At 43.2% G+C, this 14,443-nt stretch overlaps 1 protein-coding gene across 4 annotated transcripts in view; it reads left to right on the forward strand.

Moving 5' to 3' along the window:
* NRXN3 (neurexin 3) overlaps positions 1–14,443 on the forward strand; it is a 984,600-nt gene that overhangs the window by 35,823 nt on the left and 934,334 nt on the right. For 2 of the 4 annotated variants that reach the window (XM_072864172.1, XM_072864169.1), the window contains exons 3-4: positions 8,978–9,007; positions 11,369–11,380. In XM_072864172.1, coding sequence (XP_072720273.1) covers positions 8,978–9,007; positions 11,369–11,380 — 42 coding nt within the window. The remainder of the gene's footprint in view (positions 1–8,977; positions 9,008–11,368; positions 11,381–14,443) is intronic. The other 2 variants (XM_072864170.1, XM_072864171.1) reach the window with 1 other exon arrangement.

Genomic DNA, 14,443 nt, shown 5'->3' on the forward strand with positions numbered 1-14,443 from the left:
CCTTTGCATTCTGTGTGCATCTCGGCTGGCAACAGTGGGCATGGAAGTGGCCAAATGGCAAATGTTGCCTGGCATGCCTTGGAAAAAAAGGCTCTGTCAACCATAACATTGAATCTTTTCAGTGACCCACAGGGCTGAACATGTACTTTCTCTGCCCCGGTCTGAGGTGTCCAGGAACTCCTGTCTCCTCTCATCTTGGCAGGATCTGACAGGATATGCACCAAGGGCTCGGAGTCACAGGTCTCTCCACCACATCCTGAAACTGTTGGTGTCTGTGGCAGAGGAGGATGGTTGAATTGGGAAGGCATGGCCTTGCTATGCTCTACCAGTAGGACTCATGATATTATGCCACGAATGAGTGTTGCCTCGAACAACATCAGGGCCATCTCCAAGGCCTGCACAGTGTGCAGGGGACGATGGCATCACTAGTAGGGGCCCAAGCAGAGGTGGCACAACCAGGACAGGACCACCCTGCTGTCACTGTGGGCACTCTGGAGCGATCCATCCTTCTGCTCTCTGAATGGGCACTTCTGCCCCACTGCCCTCTTGTTCTCATAATTTATATGCTTGGATGTGCATTTTTATTCTCCCCATTGCTCATACACGTGTTCTTGTTCTCAGGACTGCTGTGTGCTTTCTCACGTGGATTTCTAGTCACACGTGAATGCTCTTTTCCATGTGCTCTTGCACTCATCTGTATGTTTTCAGTCTGACAATTACCCACACCTCATTATTGGGCTCTGTAACTGTTTACTCCTAGGCAGTCTCATCCCTCTGCTCAGCTCCCCCTGGGGAGGACACTGGCATTGCTGTGTGACTGGGCAGCGACGTGGACCACCAGGAGGGTTTGGGCGCGCACTGCCCCTCTGCCCGGCTTTGCAGAGGCTTTCTTCCTATTTGGCCATCCAGATATCTGTACTGTGAGGACAGAACCCTGGGCCCCTGTCAAAATGGTTACTTTAACCATCCAGTGTTTGCAAGACAAATTAGGGATTTTATGAGCTAGTGGTAACTATCTACCCACAGGCAGCAGAAGAGCTGTAAAGAGCCCATTGATTAACTGAGTATTTTTTATTGTTGAATAGACTGGTTAGAACTAATTCCCCAGTAAGAGAAGGTAGCTGTGAATAGGCTGGGGCTGGCAGCAGCAGTGACCACAGGGCTCTGCTGGGTGCAGTTCCTGCAAGGTGCAGAGAAGTTGGTCTTGTTGAAAGTAAACAGAAATGTGTAGCATGAGCCTTCCCTGGTTGCGAGGTCTCTGCTTGTGAAGAAGTGGCAACAGAGGATGGTGTGCCACACTCCTTTCAAGAGCCAAATGAAGATCCCATCTGGCTTATTTCACAAATGAAAGGAGTTTGTCAGATGTTAGCCCAGCTGCCCTGCACATTATATGTCCCTGCTCACAAAATAACAGCACCACATTGTAAGCAGCAAAGCCAAGTATTTAGAGCAGGGCCCTGGAGTTGGGACTCTTGCTGTCTGTACTCAGCTGGGTCACTGACTCGCTGTGTCATGTAGAGGAGAAATAACTTCTCCTTTCGGTACTTCAGTTTTGCCTTTGGGGTTATAGCTACAGCTTCACCTCACTTCACAACATGCTTAGAGATCTTGGGCTGAACATTATGGAGGTTAAGAGCCTTATTAGAGAGGTTAAGTGCCTTGGCTGGGGAGTAGTGCTCGGCACAGACCAGAATGGATGCGTCTGTCACCTCTGCACAATAGCTGCCTCTTTCTTTGCACCTTCTACTCTTTGCCAGTGGTCTAGGTTCTGAAAGACAAATTGTTGCGAAAAGACCAGTAGATCAAGGAGGAAGTGATATGCTCCTGTCTCACTTAAGTTTTTTTAGTGGAAGAATATATGCAGGAGAAAGAACTAAATATGGGTCCTTGATATTATGGTGACTGGTACTGATACCTGGGGGGTGCCCTGGTGAAGTTTAAATAGTGCTTTTCCTATTCAAGCCACGCTTATCCCCTTTGTGGGAGAGATCTTCAGATGTTCATGGGGAGGAGGCTAAGAGATGAAGTTCTGGGCATTTTGCTGTCATGGTTTTACTGCTGACTAGGGTTTGCATGCAACTGAATGGACACAACCCAGTAGAAATGACCTAGTTAGTTGGAGCCCTGAGGAAAAATTAGTCCTTGTTTGCCTGAACTCCTTCATAAGGATACAGAGGTCCTTGAAGGCACAAGTGTACTAGCACTTTTTTGATCCAGGTCTTTAATCTTTCAAACTCTATCTTCTAATGCTCCTTTCCCTTCTTCATCTCAGGGCTGCTGTTTTAGTCTATCTCCCTAACTCCATGTCACAGGGTCATTTAGGCAGTACCTGTATGCTGGCTTCTGCTTCTTTGAAGATGAACTCTGCTTTTTGGGCACAAAAATGTGTGAATTGTGTTTCAGCCCATCTGAAGTTTCCTATTTGCAGAAGGCACTAGGTCAGAGTAAGAATCTACCCATGCCTTATCTTCAGTGCCACTCACACAGCTGTTTGAAACCAGTTTGTACAGGCTTATGTTCTTCTTCCTAGGTGCCACCATTGTTTGCATTCTTGCCTGCCCTTTGCTCAGGCACTGTCCCCAAATGGGATTCTCTTGCACTGAAATGTGAATGTTTTTCAGCTCCATGCACACCCATTTGCAACAATATGGCAGTAGTGATCGCTGGGGTCAGATCAAGAATTCATCTAGCCCAGGAGAGTCTTTTTATGAAAGTAGATGCTTTGGAGGAAGTTTAAGAAACTACATTAGCATTGGTCTTGTCCTGATACACCTTTGTGGTTTCCGGTAGTCACTGATTTAAGGACTTTCTGACCTGATACTGCATCTAGACCATGGTGTTGTACAGTCATTGATGGACATATTTTCTCTGGACGTGTCCAGTCTTTGTTTTTCTTAATCCACTTATATTTTTCAACTCCACAGTATCCCATGATAACAAGTCCCATTGTTTAATCATTCAAAAGCAGAAAGTACTTTCTTTGACTTGTTTTTATACCTGCTACTTGAGAATTTCATTCAGTGACTCCTACCCCTTGTGTTCTGACAAATAGGAAAAAAATATTCCCTGTTCACCTGCTCTGTATTATTTGGGATTTTACCTCTATCATATATATTGTCAGAGATGTCTTTTCCAAACTGAAGAATTCTGTTCCATGCCTAACAGTTCTTCTTTTCCCAGCTTGCGCACCTACTTGATCAAGTGGTCTGATTTGCAGTGATACACATCTCCTTATGGGTCAGCCATAAAATGCATTCATCCTCAGGTCTTGCTACCTGCACACGTTCTCTTGTGCGTGTGGCCATCTTTGCAAACCCTTGCGTGTTTATTTTCATACTTTCCAACACCACCATGTTTGTAGCCCTCCCTATGTGAATACTTCTAGGAATATGCCACGTGCAGTGTCAGAATACTGTTTTTGCCATGGGGGAAAGGAGATAGCATGGTTTGATCACTATTTCTGCCCATAGATGTTGAGGTAAATTACTTTCTCTTTGGCTTCTACCTCATGCTCTTATTCCTTTGATCACTCAGAGTAGGTGCCACTCACCCTGACTCACTGCCCCTGATAATGACAAAACCTATCATGGAATTACATAGCAGAGGGAGCAAAGGGGATGGAAAAGTGGAGCTAGCACAGCTGTTGTGTGTAATTGGATTGGAAGTGGGCCTCCGGCTACAATAACAAAACTGCACTCCCGGCTGGCCTCACTGCTGGGGCCTGCGAGGAGCCCTTGGCTGTTGTGCATATCATGGTTGAATCAAACAAAAATGACTGCTCCCCAGTCTGTGCTACTGCTTTGCCCAGTTAGAAAAAACAGGCACCATGTATGCCAGCAGCCAAAGAATCAGGTCATCCTCTTGGCAAAGCTGACCTGTCTAGCAGGAAAGGTCTGAACTAGGTGTCAGAATGATTCTTCCTCTTCATCCATTCTTCACATCTCTCAAGACAAGGGTTTTGCATCTTCCTCTGAGTCCCATCCTTTGGCCCCGCTGGAATGCCGTCTTTTTGGTACATGGGAACTCTTAGGGAGTCTTCCTTGGTCTTTGGGTTTTAGAAAACCTCAAGATGCCTGTTTTAAGAAGGACCACATGGGAGATGAGGGACTTGTCAGCTCTCCTCCCTAACTAGAAAAAGGAACTGCTGATGGAGCTGGGGTAGGAGGCTCAGAGGAGAAAAAAAAAAGCCTATTTCTTAAGGAATTATTAGTTTTAGGAAATTAGGAAGGGAGGTGTAAACAACAGACTCCATCACTCGTCAGAGTGCTCTTCTCTATAGTAGATGTCATTTTATTTTTGGGTCAATGGGTCATGGAGCCTGATACCCAGGAAAGAATCCTCTGTGGGCAGGCCAGCCCCTGGGGAGAGCTGGGCTGTTGCTGCTGCCTGGTAGTCTCTCTTCCCATTCATTAAGAGCTTTTGGGCTAATCATCTGGCAGCATCATTAAAAGGGAAATACAGAGGCTGCCCACCTTAACAGAGCAATTCAGCAGGGCACACACACCCACGCACATATGCACACCCCCAGAGCATGGGCCCAGTACCATGGGACAAGCTATAATTAACTAGATGAAGGAGTCCACCTTCCTTTGTTGCTGCAATCAGTTGTCACTCTCAGCTGTGTTTTGTGCTCTCCCCACCTTCTTGGGTTTTGTGGCTTTATTTTTCCATTTTAAGTGCCAAGTACCCAAATGTGGTGCTGGGGGGTGGGGGAGGCAGTGGAGGCGAGGTTCAAACTGCCTCCAAGGTTTCCTTCCTTTCCACCCTGAAAATTACCCCTAGAAATCCTTAAAGATGAAGACTGCTGTTTACACTGCTCTTTCATATCATTGTACTCTGAAGCTACTTTAAAAAATGTCCTTCTAGCTTCATAAGAATCCAGTGTTGGCCCTTGATACTTTGTACAATGAGAGCCATTTAATTTTACAATTTTGATATAGAAAGCCGATGGTTCACAATTTTTAAAAATAATGTAGTTCTTTGAAATGTTACTTTGAGATCAAAGGAGATTAATATTAACCTTTAAGAAAATAATACTGATTTGGTAGTAGGTTAAAGAAATATCAAAAAAACCTCCCAGACCTAAATAGGAAGAGTCAGTTGTGGCAGGCATAAATCATGGCCAGAAAGCGGAGTTTGTATGTCTGTCTGCCCTCAGCAATGGACATATTATTTTAATAACAAACCAATGTTCTGAAGAAGCAGGCCACTTTCTCTTCACATTACTGCTGAAAGTCTGAAGAAGCTGGGGCTCTGGAGGCTGAGCACAAGCAGGTGCTTATCATTATCTAAGAAAACTGTTGAGAGCCGCCTTCTGAAGCCATGCGCTTGTCCTTACCGTCACTCACGTTTGAAGTTCAGGAATAGCAAGTCACCAGATTCCTGACTTCGACATAAAATTTCTTTGCAGACAGATAAGCTATTTATTCTGAGGTTTTCCTAAACCTTTTCCAGAGCACTTGCTACCCACCATTTTTGTTGGGCAGCAGTTGTGCCCAGCCAGTAGATTATTATAAGAATGACTAGATTGGTTTAGAAAAAGCACACAACCCCCTGACCATTGTGGCTCATGCAGATTTGTGTCAACCTTTTCCCAGTTCTACACTGGCTGGGTTTGCAGCCCTGAGGCTTTAATCAGGGTTTCTTGTTGAACAAATCTAAGATTAACAGGAAAGGATGTTTCACCTGGATTTAGGTGGAAACTCAGATTTTCTTACAGGATTCCCCTGGAATGGGATGGCTGCTGGCACAAAGAATGGTCGTATATGCGAATAACATGCTTTGGGGCCTTATGACTTCATTTAGCATCCTGAGCCTGCTGAAAGCTTTGCTGGCCTTTATGTTTGATGCCCACATAGCATGGTGATAGGTGTCCCCCCTGTTCTGGCAAAATCTGGTCTAATTTGCAGGTCTGAACAATTCTCACACCTCTTGCACTGGTTTGTTGGATGCCCTATTAGTTTATTGTAGTCCAATAGCAAGTGCTACCCCATGCCACCTTGAGATGACTTTGACTTTTGTGATTTGAAAATTTAGTGTCTTGTCATATCTTGAAACTGATGTAAAGGTGAGACAATGATGTCAGTTCACGTTTTCTGTGTTGATTTTACTGTGACTAATTTGGGGCCTTTGTTACACATGCTGCAAATGTCACAGATTTTAGATCTCAATGGTTGAAGGTTTTGGTTGTTAATGACATTTTGTTGGAGATAAATACACTCATTTTCACTCCTACTTTAAATTGCAAGGGAGGAAAATTTTCAGATGAGAAAAGCTGATATGTTATTTCATTATTTATATTATTATTCTATCTAATAATGAATCTAGAATTCTGTTGGTGTTCTCTTTGTTAAAATCAGGATCTGTGTCAATGGACAACTTAAGAGATAATAATGTTTTTTTGCTCTGTCTCCAAGTCCACTCGCCTTTTTCTTCCTGTTTTAAAAAGGAAAAAGTAGCATTTGGGGGGAGACATTATTTTTCATTAATCTCCCTACTTCCATTTGTCCAGTTGGGACTAGAAGATCAAGAGGTACATACAATACCACAGCTGCTGTTGTATTTCAAATTTGTTAAGAAGCAGAAAGAGTTAGAACATTTCCTAGGGAGACTTTCTTTCGCAGGCATTTGAACCGAGGCCAAACCAGGGGCCAGAATGGTGGGTACATCTGGGGGGTGTGCTCACTCCTGGACTGCAGGCGAAGGGCTCTCGGCTGCAGTGGGCTGATGCGCCTGACAGATAGGGCACACAGCATTGGCTTTCCAGGGATAAGGACAAAAAGGATGTTGACATTCCTGACATTTTGAGATTTTTATAGCTCCTCTGTGGCTGGTGGAGAGAGAAGGGGTCTTCTTACAGTGTGATTCAGGGTGTTTAATGCAGGCTCTTGCTTTGAACCCTCTCTGGAGGTTTCTCTTTGTCAGTGTCCCATCTCCCCAAGTGGACAAGGCCCCTGCCGTGCCCAGCAGCTGCACCTGTTGGTGCTGTGCCTCTTAGCCATGGCTTTCCTTCCCCTCAGTGTACAAGGGCTAAGGGCTTGGGACCCCTCTCCCTGCTCTGGGTCTGGTGTCCGCTCCCTGTTCGGCTAGCTTCAGCTGCTTGTCGTACTGCCACCTTCTTGCCTTTTCTCCTTTTTCACCATTGCTACAGGGTCTCTGTGCTTTGTAGGTCCTAACAATTATACTTTTGTCTTCTCGTCTTTTACAGTGCCTTTTACAGTGACTTTCAAGTGCCCATTCGGACAGACCTAAGATTTGCCTATCAAGAATGATGGGGTCAGTGGCCATAAATAGAGACACAAATTCAACCCACTCTGCTAGCAGAGCAAAACGATTCAGTGAAATTATATCTTGTAATTTAGACCAGAAATATGTCCTACAGTATCAAGTCTGCTATGTTTATTTATAGCTAAAAAACCTAAAAAAATCTAAACCTATGTTGTGTTTCTGATTATTTTTCTAAATCCACAATAATCTTCAAGAACATTAAGATATTTGCATTCCTTAGACTGTACGATTATTAATCCCCTTATCTGGCTTGGAGTTCTCTGTGGGTGAACATATTCTTGGGATGATCTGGATTTTAGATTTCTCCAGCAGACACAAAGGAAAAATATAAAAGAGAGAGAAATAAACAAATTCAAACTCAGCATGCTGCTTGTTGAAAATTCTCATTCTAATAAATTCATTTGACCTCTCAGTCTCCGTGAAATTAAAAAAGTCACAGCCCTGTTTGATTAATAAACTGACTTAAGATAGAGTGTGGGTGGGTGGGTGGGGGTGTGTGTGTATGTGTGTATCAAAATCCCTGCCATACTAAGTGCTGTGAGAGGTAGGAGATGTGGAGAAGGAATCAAACTAAGGGAAGAAGGTCAGAGAACCAAGCACGAAAGGGGTCACTCATGGCTTGAGGGGGTAGGACTCATTTTTTGTATATGTTAGTTCTGTGATACCATGTGTCACAAAATTAACTAAAGGGTCAGTCGATGCTTAATGGATTGGGTATGAATATATATACAATAGTATCTAAACGATATTTCTGTGAATCAGTTGTACAGTAAACATATTTGAAAATTGGGGCTAGAAATTGATTTTAATTGAAACAAACAAGGTTTATGCCAGAAAGAGTTATGGGACAGAGAGTGGAGCAGCCCAAGTGACCCCCACAGCCCCATCTACAGAGCTGACAGTAACTGTCACTGCTGAGGGGAGCTGTGCTGCTTTCTGGCTTTACCTTGAATTATGAAACTAAAGAATAGTGTTAGCTATAGAGCCATAAAGTAACACACTGCCCTTGGAAGCTGAATCTCCAGTTCTTCCCAGAAGAGAAATGGAGTAGTATTAAAAATAGGTTACAGGTAATTTTTTTAGTCCTTGCCAGGTCTGGTGTACTGGTGTCTAATTAGTAAGTGTGAGCAGTGTTGATCGACTCCTAAAAATACATGCTGAAGCCACCATGTTCAAGAATTAGGATAGCTTTGTGTGTGTATGCATTTAGCCCAGATGTTTCGTCTGAAGCAGATGTGGTGGGATCATGGCCTCCCTTTCACTGACCACTGCAGTCTTGAATTTGAAATTTTTAGCTGAGGAGAAGTTATTTCTATAGCTCTCCAGAGGAGCAAATGCTCCCTGCAGAGCCCCATTGCAGGCCTTGGCTTTCCTAGCCCATTTAGCCATACCAGTGTGCAGTACCTCTGGAGTCGCTCCCCAAGCGATATGATGAACCTCAAACACAGTTCTGCATCTACCAGCAGGTTTTTTTCTACCTGTGACAGACGCTTTCCTGCTCAGTGTGGAAAGCAGCACCTGCATATGTGCGTGCCCTGTGTGCTACACCCATACTTGGTCTAGTTCAAGTATGCGAGCTCCAGTCCTGTGAGGTATTGGACTGCGACCAGTGTGCATGGATATTGCTGCTTCTTTTTCTGTTTTGTTCTTTTTTTCTTACTTCTTCTCTCTCTCTCTCTCTCTCTCAAAGGCCTCTCACACCTAATGATGGGTGAACAAGGTAAGTCCTTTGACTTTCTCTTTGTTTCAGTCACTGATCATGAAAGAGCTTTGTCTCTGCTGCTTTTCTGAGCTGGGCTTTGCATGACAAAAGCAACTAAGCCTACTGGGTGCCAGTCAAGCCATTTGCATTTTTGCCTCTGTGTCCCATAAGCCATGTCTACTTGTCAGCCTGGGACTCAGGTGCCTAGGAGGGAGCATGAAATGATTCCATGGACAGTAAAGAGGTATGCTTCCCCCTTCCATGCAGCCCACCAACTATTTTATCTTGCCATTTCTTTCTTGTTGTGCCAGCTGTAATGACTTCTACTTCTGCCTGGTAAATGTAGACCTCAATGTTGGTCTTTATTTTTAAGAGTGCAGTTATTACAAAAAATATGTTAATAGCCCTCATGGTATGATCCTAACTCTTTATGAATCCTGAGGAAAATTGCATATAATGGACTGTAAGTCCTGTGTCTGCAATTTAAAGTATTCAAATATGCACAGAGCAAAATGGTTTAGAAGAAGAACAAGGCTAACCCCGGGTTGGGCTACAAATGGGATCTAGGCCTGTATCAGAGTTCACATTTTAATATCTCAGGCTGGATTGTGTTACAGATCTATTGGCTGTGACATGATGGGATCATTAGTCCCATTTTGCGCTGTGGGGGTGTGGAGCAAGAAGCTGGTGAGGAGAGGTGAGGTGAGAAGAGGGGTGATTCTGTTTCCCTCGGACAGCGTCAGCATCTTGCTGATGTGGGTACACAGGGAGGAGTTAGCAGCACTGGTGATGCATTCTAGTCTTGCGAATGCAGGAGCGAAATGGTTGAAGACTTAATGCAGGGTGTGTGCACATAGTGCACTAGAAGACTAGACAACTATTTGTCTATGGGGAGAAAATGTGAGTTTTGACTCTAAAGCCTGATGAGGCTTTCCTAGACTAGATATACACAATAGTGTTTTTGCCATTCAGTGAACACGTATCTGAGGTTAGACAGCCCAAAGAGTTAATAAGATAGAATGTAGTGCCTGTGAAGGCTCAAGAGTAATTAGGTACTTGAATAAAAGAGACATAGTTTCTATGTATCTCAGTGAAATGTAGAAAGGCTTAGAACATAATCAGTTTTTATTCTGTAGTTCAAGGCAGATATCTGCTCTGAGGTCATGAAAGCTTAGGAAACAATCAGAAGTGAAGTTGGGGCTCACTCTTCACTTTCTGTACTGCTTAGCATCCCTGTGTGGTGGGAAAGGTAGAAGAACAGGGCTCTTTATGAGTGTATGTCAAGACCATGGTATTTGGCATGTGGAGCATCTGGCTAAGCTCTGGGAAGCATTGAGCTCCTTGTCTATCCCCACTTACTGTTCAGCTGGGCTCATGGCTAGGAGGTTGTACTTGGTGAAGGAGCATGCAGCAGACAGGTCCCTTCAGCATGTCCTAGTTGCTCAGGATGCAGCTGAGTATGGCAAGCCATTGGCAGAGGAAGGATGATGCCATGTTGGGAGTGACCAGGACAGTGAACTTTCATGGCCACTTTCAGTCTCAATAACACTGAACATACCTTTGTAGCAGTCTGTGATTTAACACTGGATTATATAAACAGATGCACTTGGCCATTGAAATTACAAGTTGCAACCCAGCTGGCTCATGAAGACTTGCATGACCTGTTCAGACCTGTATGATTGTCATCAGCCCTTTCTATACTCCCTTGCCTGGCAAAAAAATGTGAAAACCATTGGCTTCTGGCAACTTTAGCCACCCTTATTTATCCATGATGCATCAGGGAACAGTGGCTTCTCTTTTCTTGCCAACCAACTCACAGATATTCCCTTTTGATAAATATTTACTCTCTATAAAAATATGATGGATATAAAATATGTAAATGTATATGTGTGAGTAAATATGCAATGTCAACATTATACACAAATACATTAGCTCTGGTAGGTGAAATGTGTTTAGCAAATATATTACCATGAGATTTATTTTTTTCCTGTCCTACTCTGTTGTTTCCCTTGCTGTTTTGAATTTGACGTGGAATGAGGCATATCACTGGCGTGCTATTGCATGAAGGGTTTGCATTTCTCAGTAGAAAATCAACTTAAAGCCAAAGGGCTTAACCAGGCAGTTGCTGGTTGTACTGTCAGTTGTTTAAGCCTTGCTTTGTGCTTTAGTTGTGGTGTGTCTCTTGTTTTTCCCCTGACATTGTGGTTTGTTGGGTTTGGCTGCTACATAAATATGCTCATTTTCTTGTTTTTGTAAGTATGGCCAGTGACGTCATTTTCTGTTTTTTATGCTTCCTCCTTCTCTTCTCTTTTGCCTCCTCCATGACGGACACCCCTCTTGTTCCTCCTCTTAACTGGACGCACACCTTCCTGTCTGTAGGTAGAAGTAAAGGTAGAGATTGCATTCTTTCTGAGACTTCATTGCTTGTAAAATGTTTGTCAATGGACAAATTGTATTTTTATGAATGTGGTTCATATTGGAACTTAATGCCTTTATTTTTAAAAGTCTCTTAACATTCTTTTGTTTTGTATTGAATTATGGAAGAAATATTTATTAAGATGAATGCTTTGAGGCCCTCTTAACAGATGTTATTTTCTCCCTGTTCACACTAAGTATGGGCTGCGCAGTGTGAGGCTCTCTGTAGCTGGTGACACTGGGGTGCAAAGGGACTGTCAGTTCAGTCGAAGACAGAGCCAGAGGCCAGTGAGCTGGTACTGCCAACTGCCTTGCACTGGAGTGATGCCACCGCTGGGAATTTTGGCAAAGGTGTTGGTGGAAGCAGGACCTGGGCCCTGGGCTTGTCCAGTACCCTTCAACGATGGAGGTCTTTTGAGCTATCATTTCTCCCCCCAGCTCTGCTTCCCATCCTCTCTGTTAGTGAAAAGGTGTTTTTTGAAGAGAGATTGAGTTGCAAAAAGCTGCAGAGGAAACAGAAGTGATCAGCACTGCTAAAGAGAGGTCCATTTCCTTTGCAGCTTAGTACAGCACAGGGCATGTAGGGCTGCTCTGGGGCTGCAGCTTGCTGCTCTTCAGCAGTTCACACCTATCTTTAGCATGCAGAGGGCAGTCATCCATCCCTAATCAAAACTGTCAAAAAGGCAAAATACTGCAAACCTGCTCTGGGTCTCCAGTTGGACTGGAGGGAAGGGTGAAGATTAATTGATAAATTATAAGCACTGCTCGAGGAAAATCCATTTCTTTGTCCTATTTTCCAATGAGAGAGAGAGAGTAAAAGGTTTTATTATGCTGAGGCTTACTCCTTTTCAACAAATACACTGCTGAAGAATCTGATCTATTGATCAGCATGATTTGAACACATTGGAGGATGTTAGGTGTGTTCATGCCAGTAAGACATTGAGGGGTGAAATGGCTAATTGTACTGCTATGAATTTGGGAGGATATGAGAGCTCAGAGGATTTGTTCATAATAACTTTCCTTTGAGGCGCAAGCAGTCTCTGCCCAGTGATCACTCCTCCTGTAATACCTGAATTCTGAGGAGAACAATGGCATATTAAACACTTTCTCTTTGTATGATTCCTCTTTCTGATGCCCTGCCTTCTTCCATCAAGTTTGTATTGTTGGATTCTCTGTGATGGGGTGCGTCATGTAATCAATATTATTTGTTCTGTTTTGAGGTTGAAAAAATATTCCAATACTTAATTTCATAACATTTCTATTCTATCCGAGGTTGGGCAATGGAGGATAACACATAAGGTGTACTCAGAGCCATCTTCTTAGCAAGAGGTGAACATCAGAACATAATAATCACATATATACTGTAAAAAATGTAAGAACCTAAAGCTCTAAGCACACCATACAAAATGTCACTGTGCCTCAACACAGCTGCCAATAATTGAGTTAGCTGATGTATGGCTTAGTGTGATTTAAGGGTCAGTGTAGATTAGGGTGAGTCTTGTATGGCATGATGTTAGCTCATGTTGCTCCCTTCTTTTCTTGGGTGGCAAATTTGCTGCAGGCCAGTTTGTGCAGGACTAAACTGAAAGTCTTTTGCAAAGCAAAACTCCCAGTTGAGCCTGTAGGAATGAGGATTGTAATATATAGTCCACAATTAATTCATATGCACTGAAACTTAATTTATTGTGTGATTGAGTGAAAATATTGTTTCACTTCCCAGCTATGTGTAGATTTTAGCTCTAGTTATAGCAAGTGACTTCATCAGAGAACCATCACTCTGTATGAAAAATGGTATTACCTTCAGAGGGCTCAAGCGGTGTAATTTTGAACCCACACATGGCCTTCAGCTCAGAGAGAAGGTGGTACCAGATGCCTTAGTGATTGTACCTGGAAGGTTCATATTTTTTGGCATTCTTGTAGTTTTTAGTAAAAACTGGCAGCCACTCTGTCTCATGCCACGTATGTAGCTAAAGGATATGATGTATTTGATTTCATAAAACCTCTTCACAACATATAGCAGTCTGTGACCTTGCATTTGTCGTCTGAAACAAGTCTTTCACTAGTTGCTTCCACTGTAGTGAATAGGCTTCTTCTGCATCTATCCTTTTTAAAAAGTTCAGATTTTTTTTTTTTAATAAGTTCCTGGAAAGCTGAAGAAGATGAAGTGTAGGTGTTCTGGGGTAATGGCTGGAGTAGGAAAGATACAGAAAGTCACCTGGATACCACTTGAATTTTAACCTGAACTGAATATATATGCATTGTTTATGTTTTTATTAGGTGTGTGGAACTGGTCGCGGAGATGAGGTAAATGTGTGATGAGCAGGGAGGACTTTTATTTAGTTTGGCATGAATTGCTGAATACGACTTCTCTTCTGGAGAGGAACTGACAATTAAGGAACAATTATATTGAGTTTATTTCCCTAACACTCCCCCACAAGTAAATGATACCAAAGGAGATCATAAATATCCAACTCTAATTTGCTACTGAACTGGAGTTAATGTGTAGTCATGCTCTTCCATATCATTTGTTCTCTTGACAGCATTTGTTAAGGAAATGATAATTTGCCTTTTTGCTACCTTTCACCATTCTTTTATATATGTAGTGGGTTTTGTTTTATCATCACTCTTGGTTTGGATCTGGCTTCTATTGAGGTTCGTGCCTCCAGAGGAAATTGGCTGTATTCCTGGTGGGATTCTGCCATTTTCGGTGAATGAAGCCCTGTGTCTTCTTGAAGGCAATAGCAAAATTCACATTGAATTTAGTGGGCCAAGATTCACCCAAAGAACTGAAAAGTCCCAAACGTCCCCTCTGACACAAAGAATGACAGTGAGGCGTGGCTGGTTCCTGGGTGTGCACAGGACACCTCCAGCGCCCATGCAGTCTCCAGACTGCTGCTTCTCCTCTAAGGCACTGGGCTCCCCTCCATCAGTAGCTGTGCTCGGGATGAAAAACTGCCCAGCTGCACACTCGTTTTCAACATGAAGCAGGTTTTTTCGCCATTTTCAGAGAGAAATGAAAAAGTACTCACATATTTCATG

This window comes from Ciconia boyciana, chromosome 6, assembly GCF_034638445.1.
Source record: "Ciconia boyciana chromosome 6, ASM3463844v1, whole genome shotgun sequence".
Lineage (NCBI taxonomy): Eukaryota > Metazoa > Chordata > Aves > Ciconiiformes > Ciconiidae > Ciconia > Ciconia boyciana.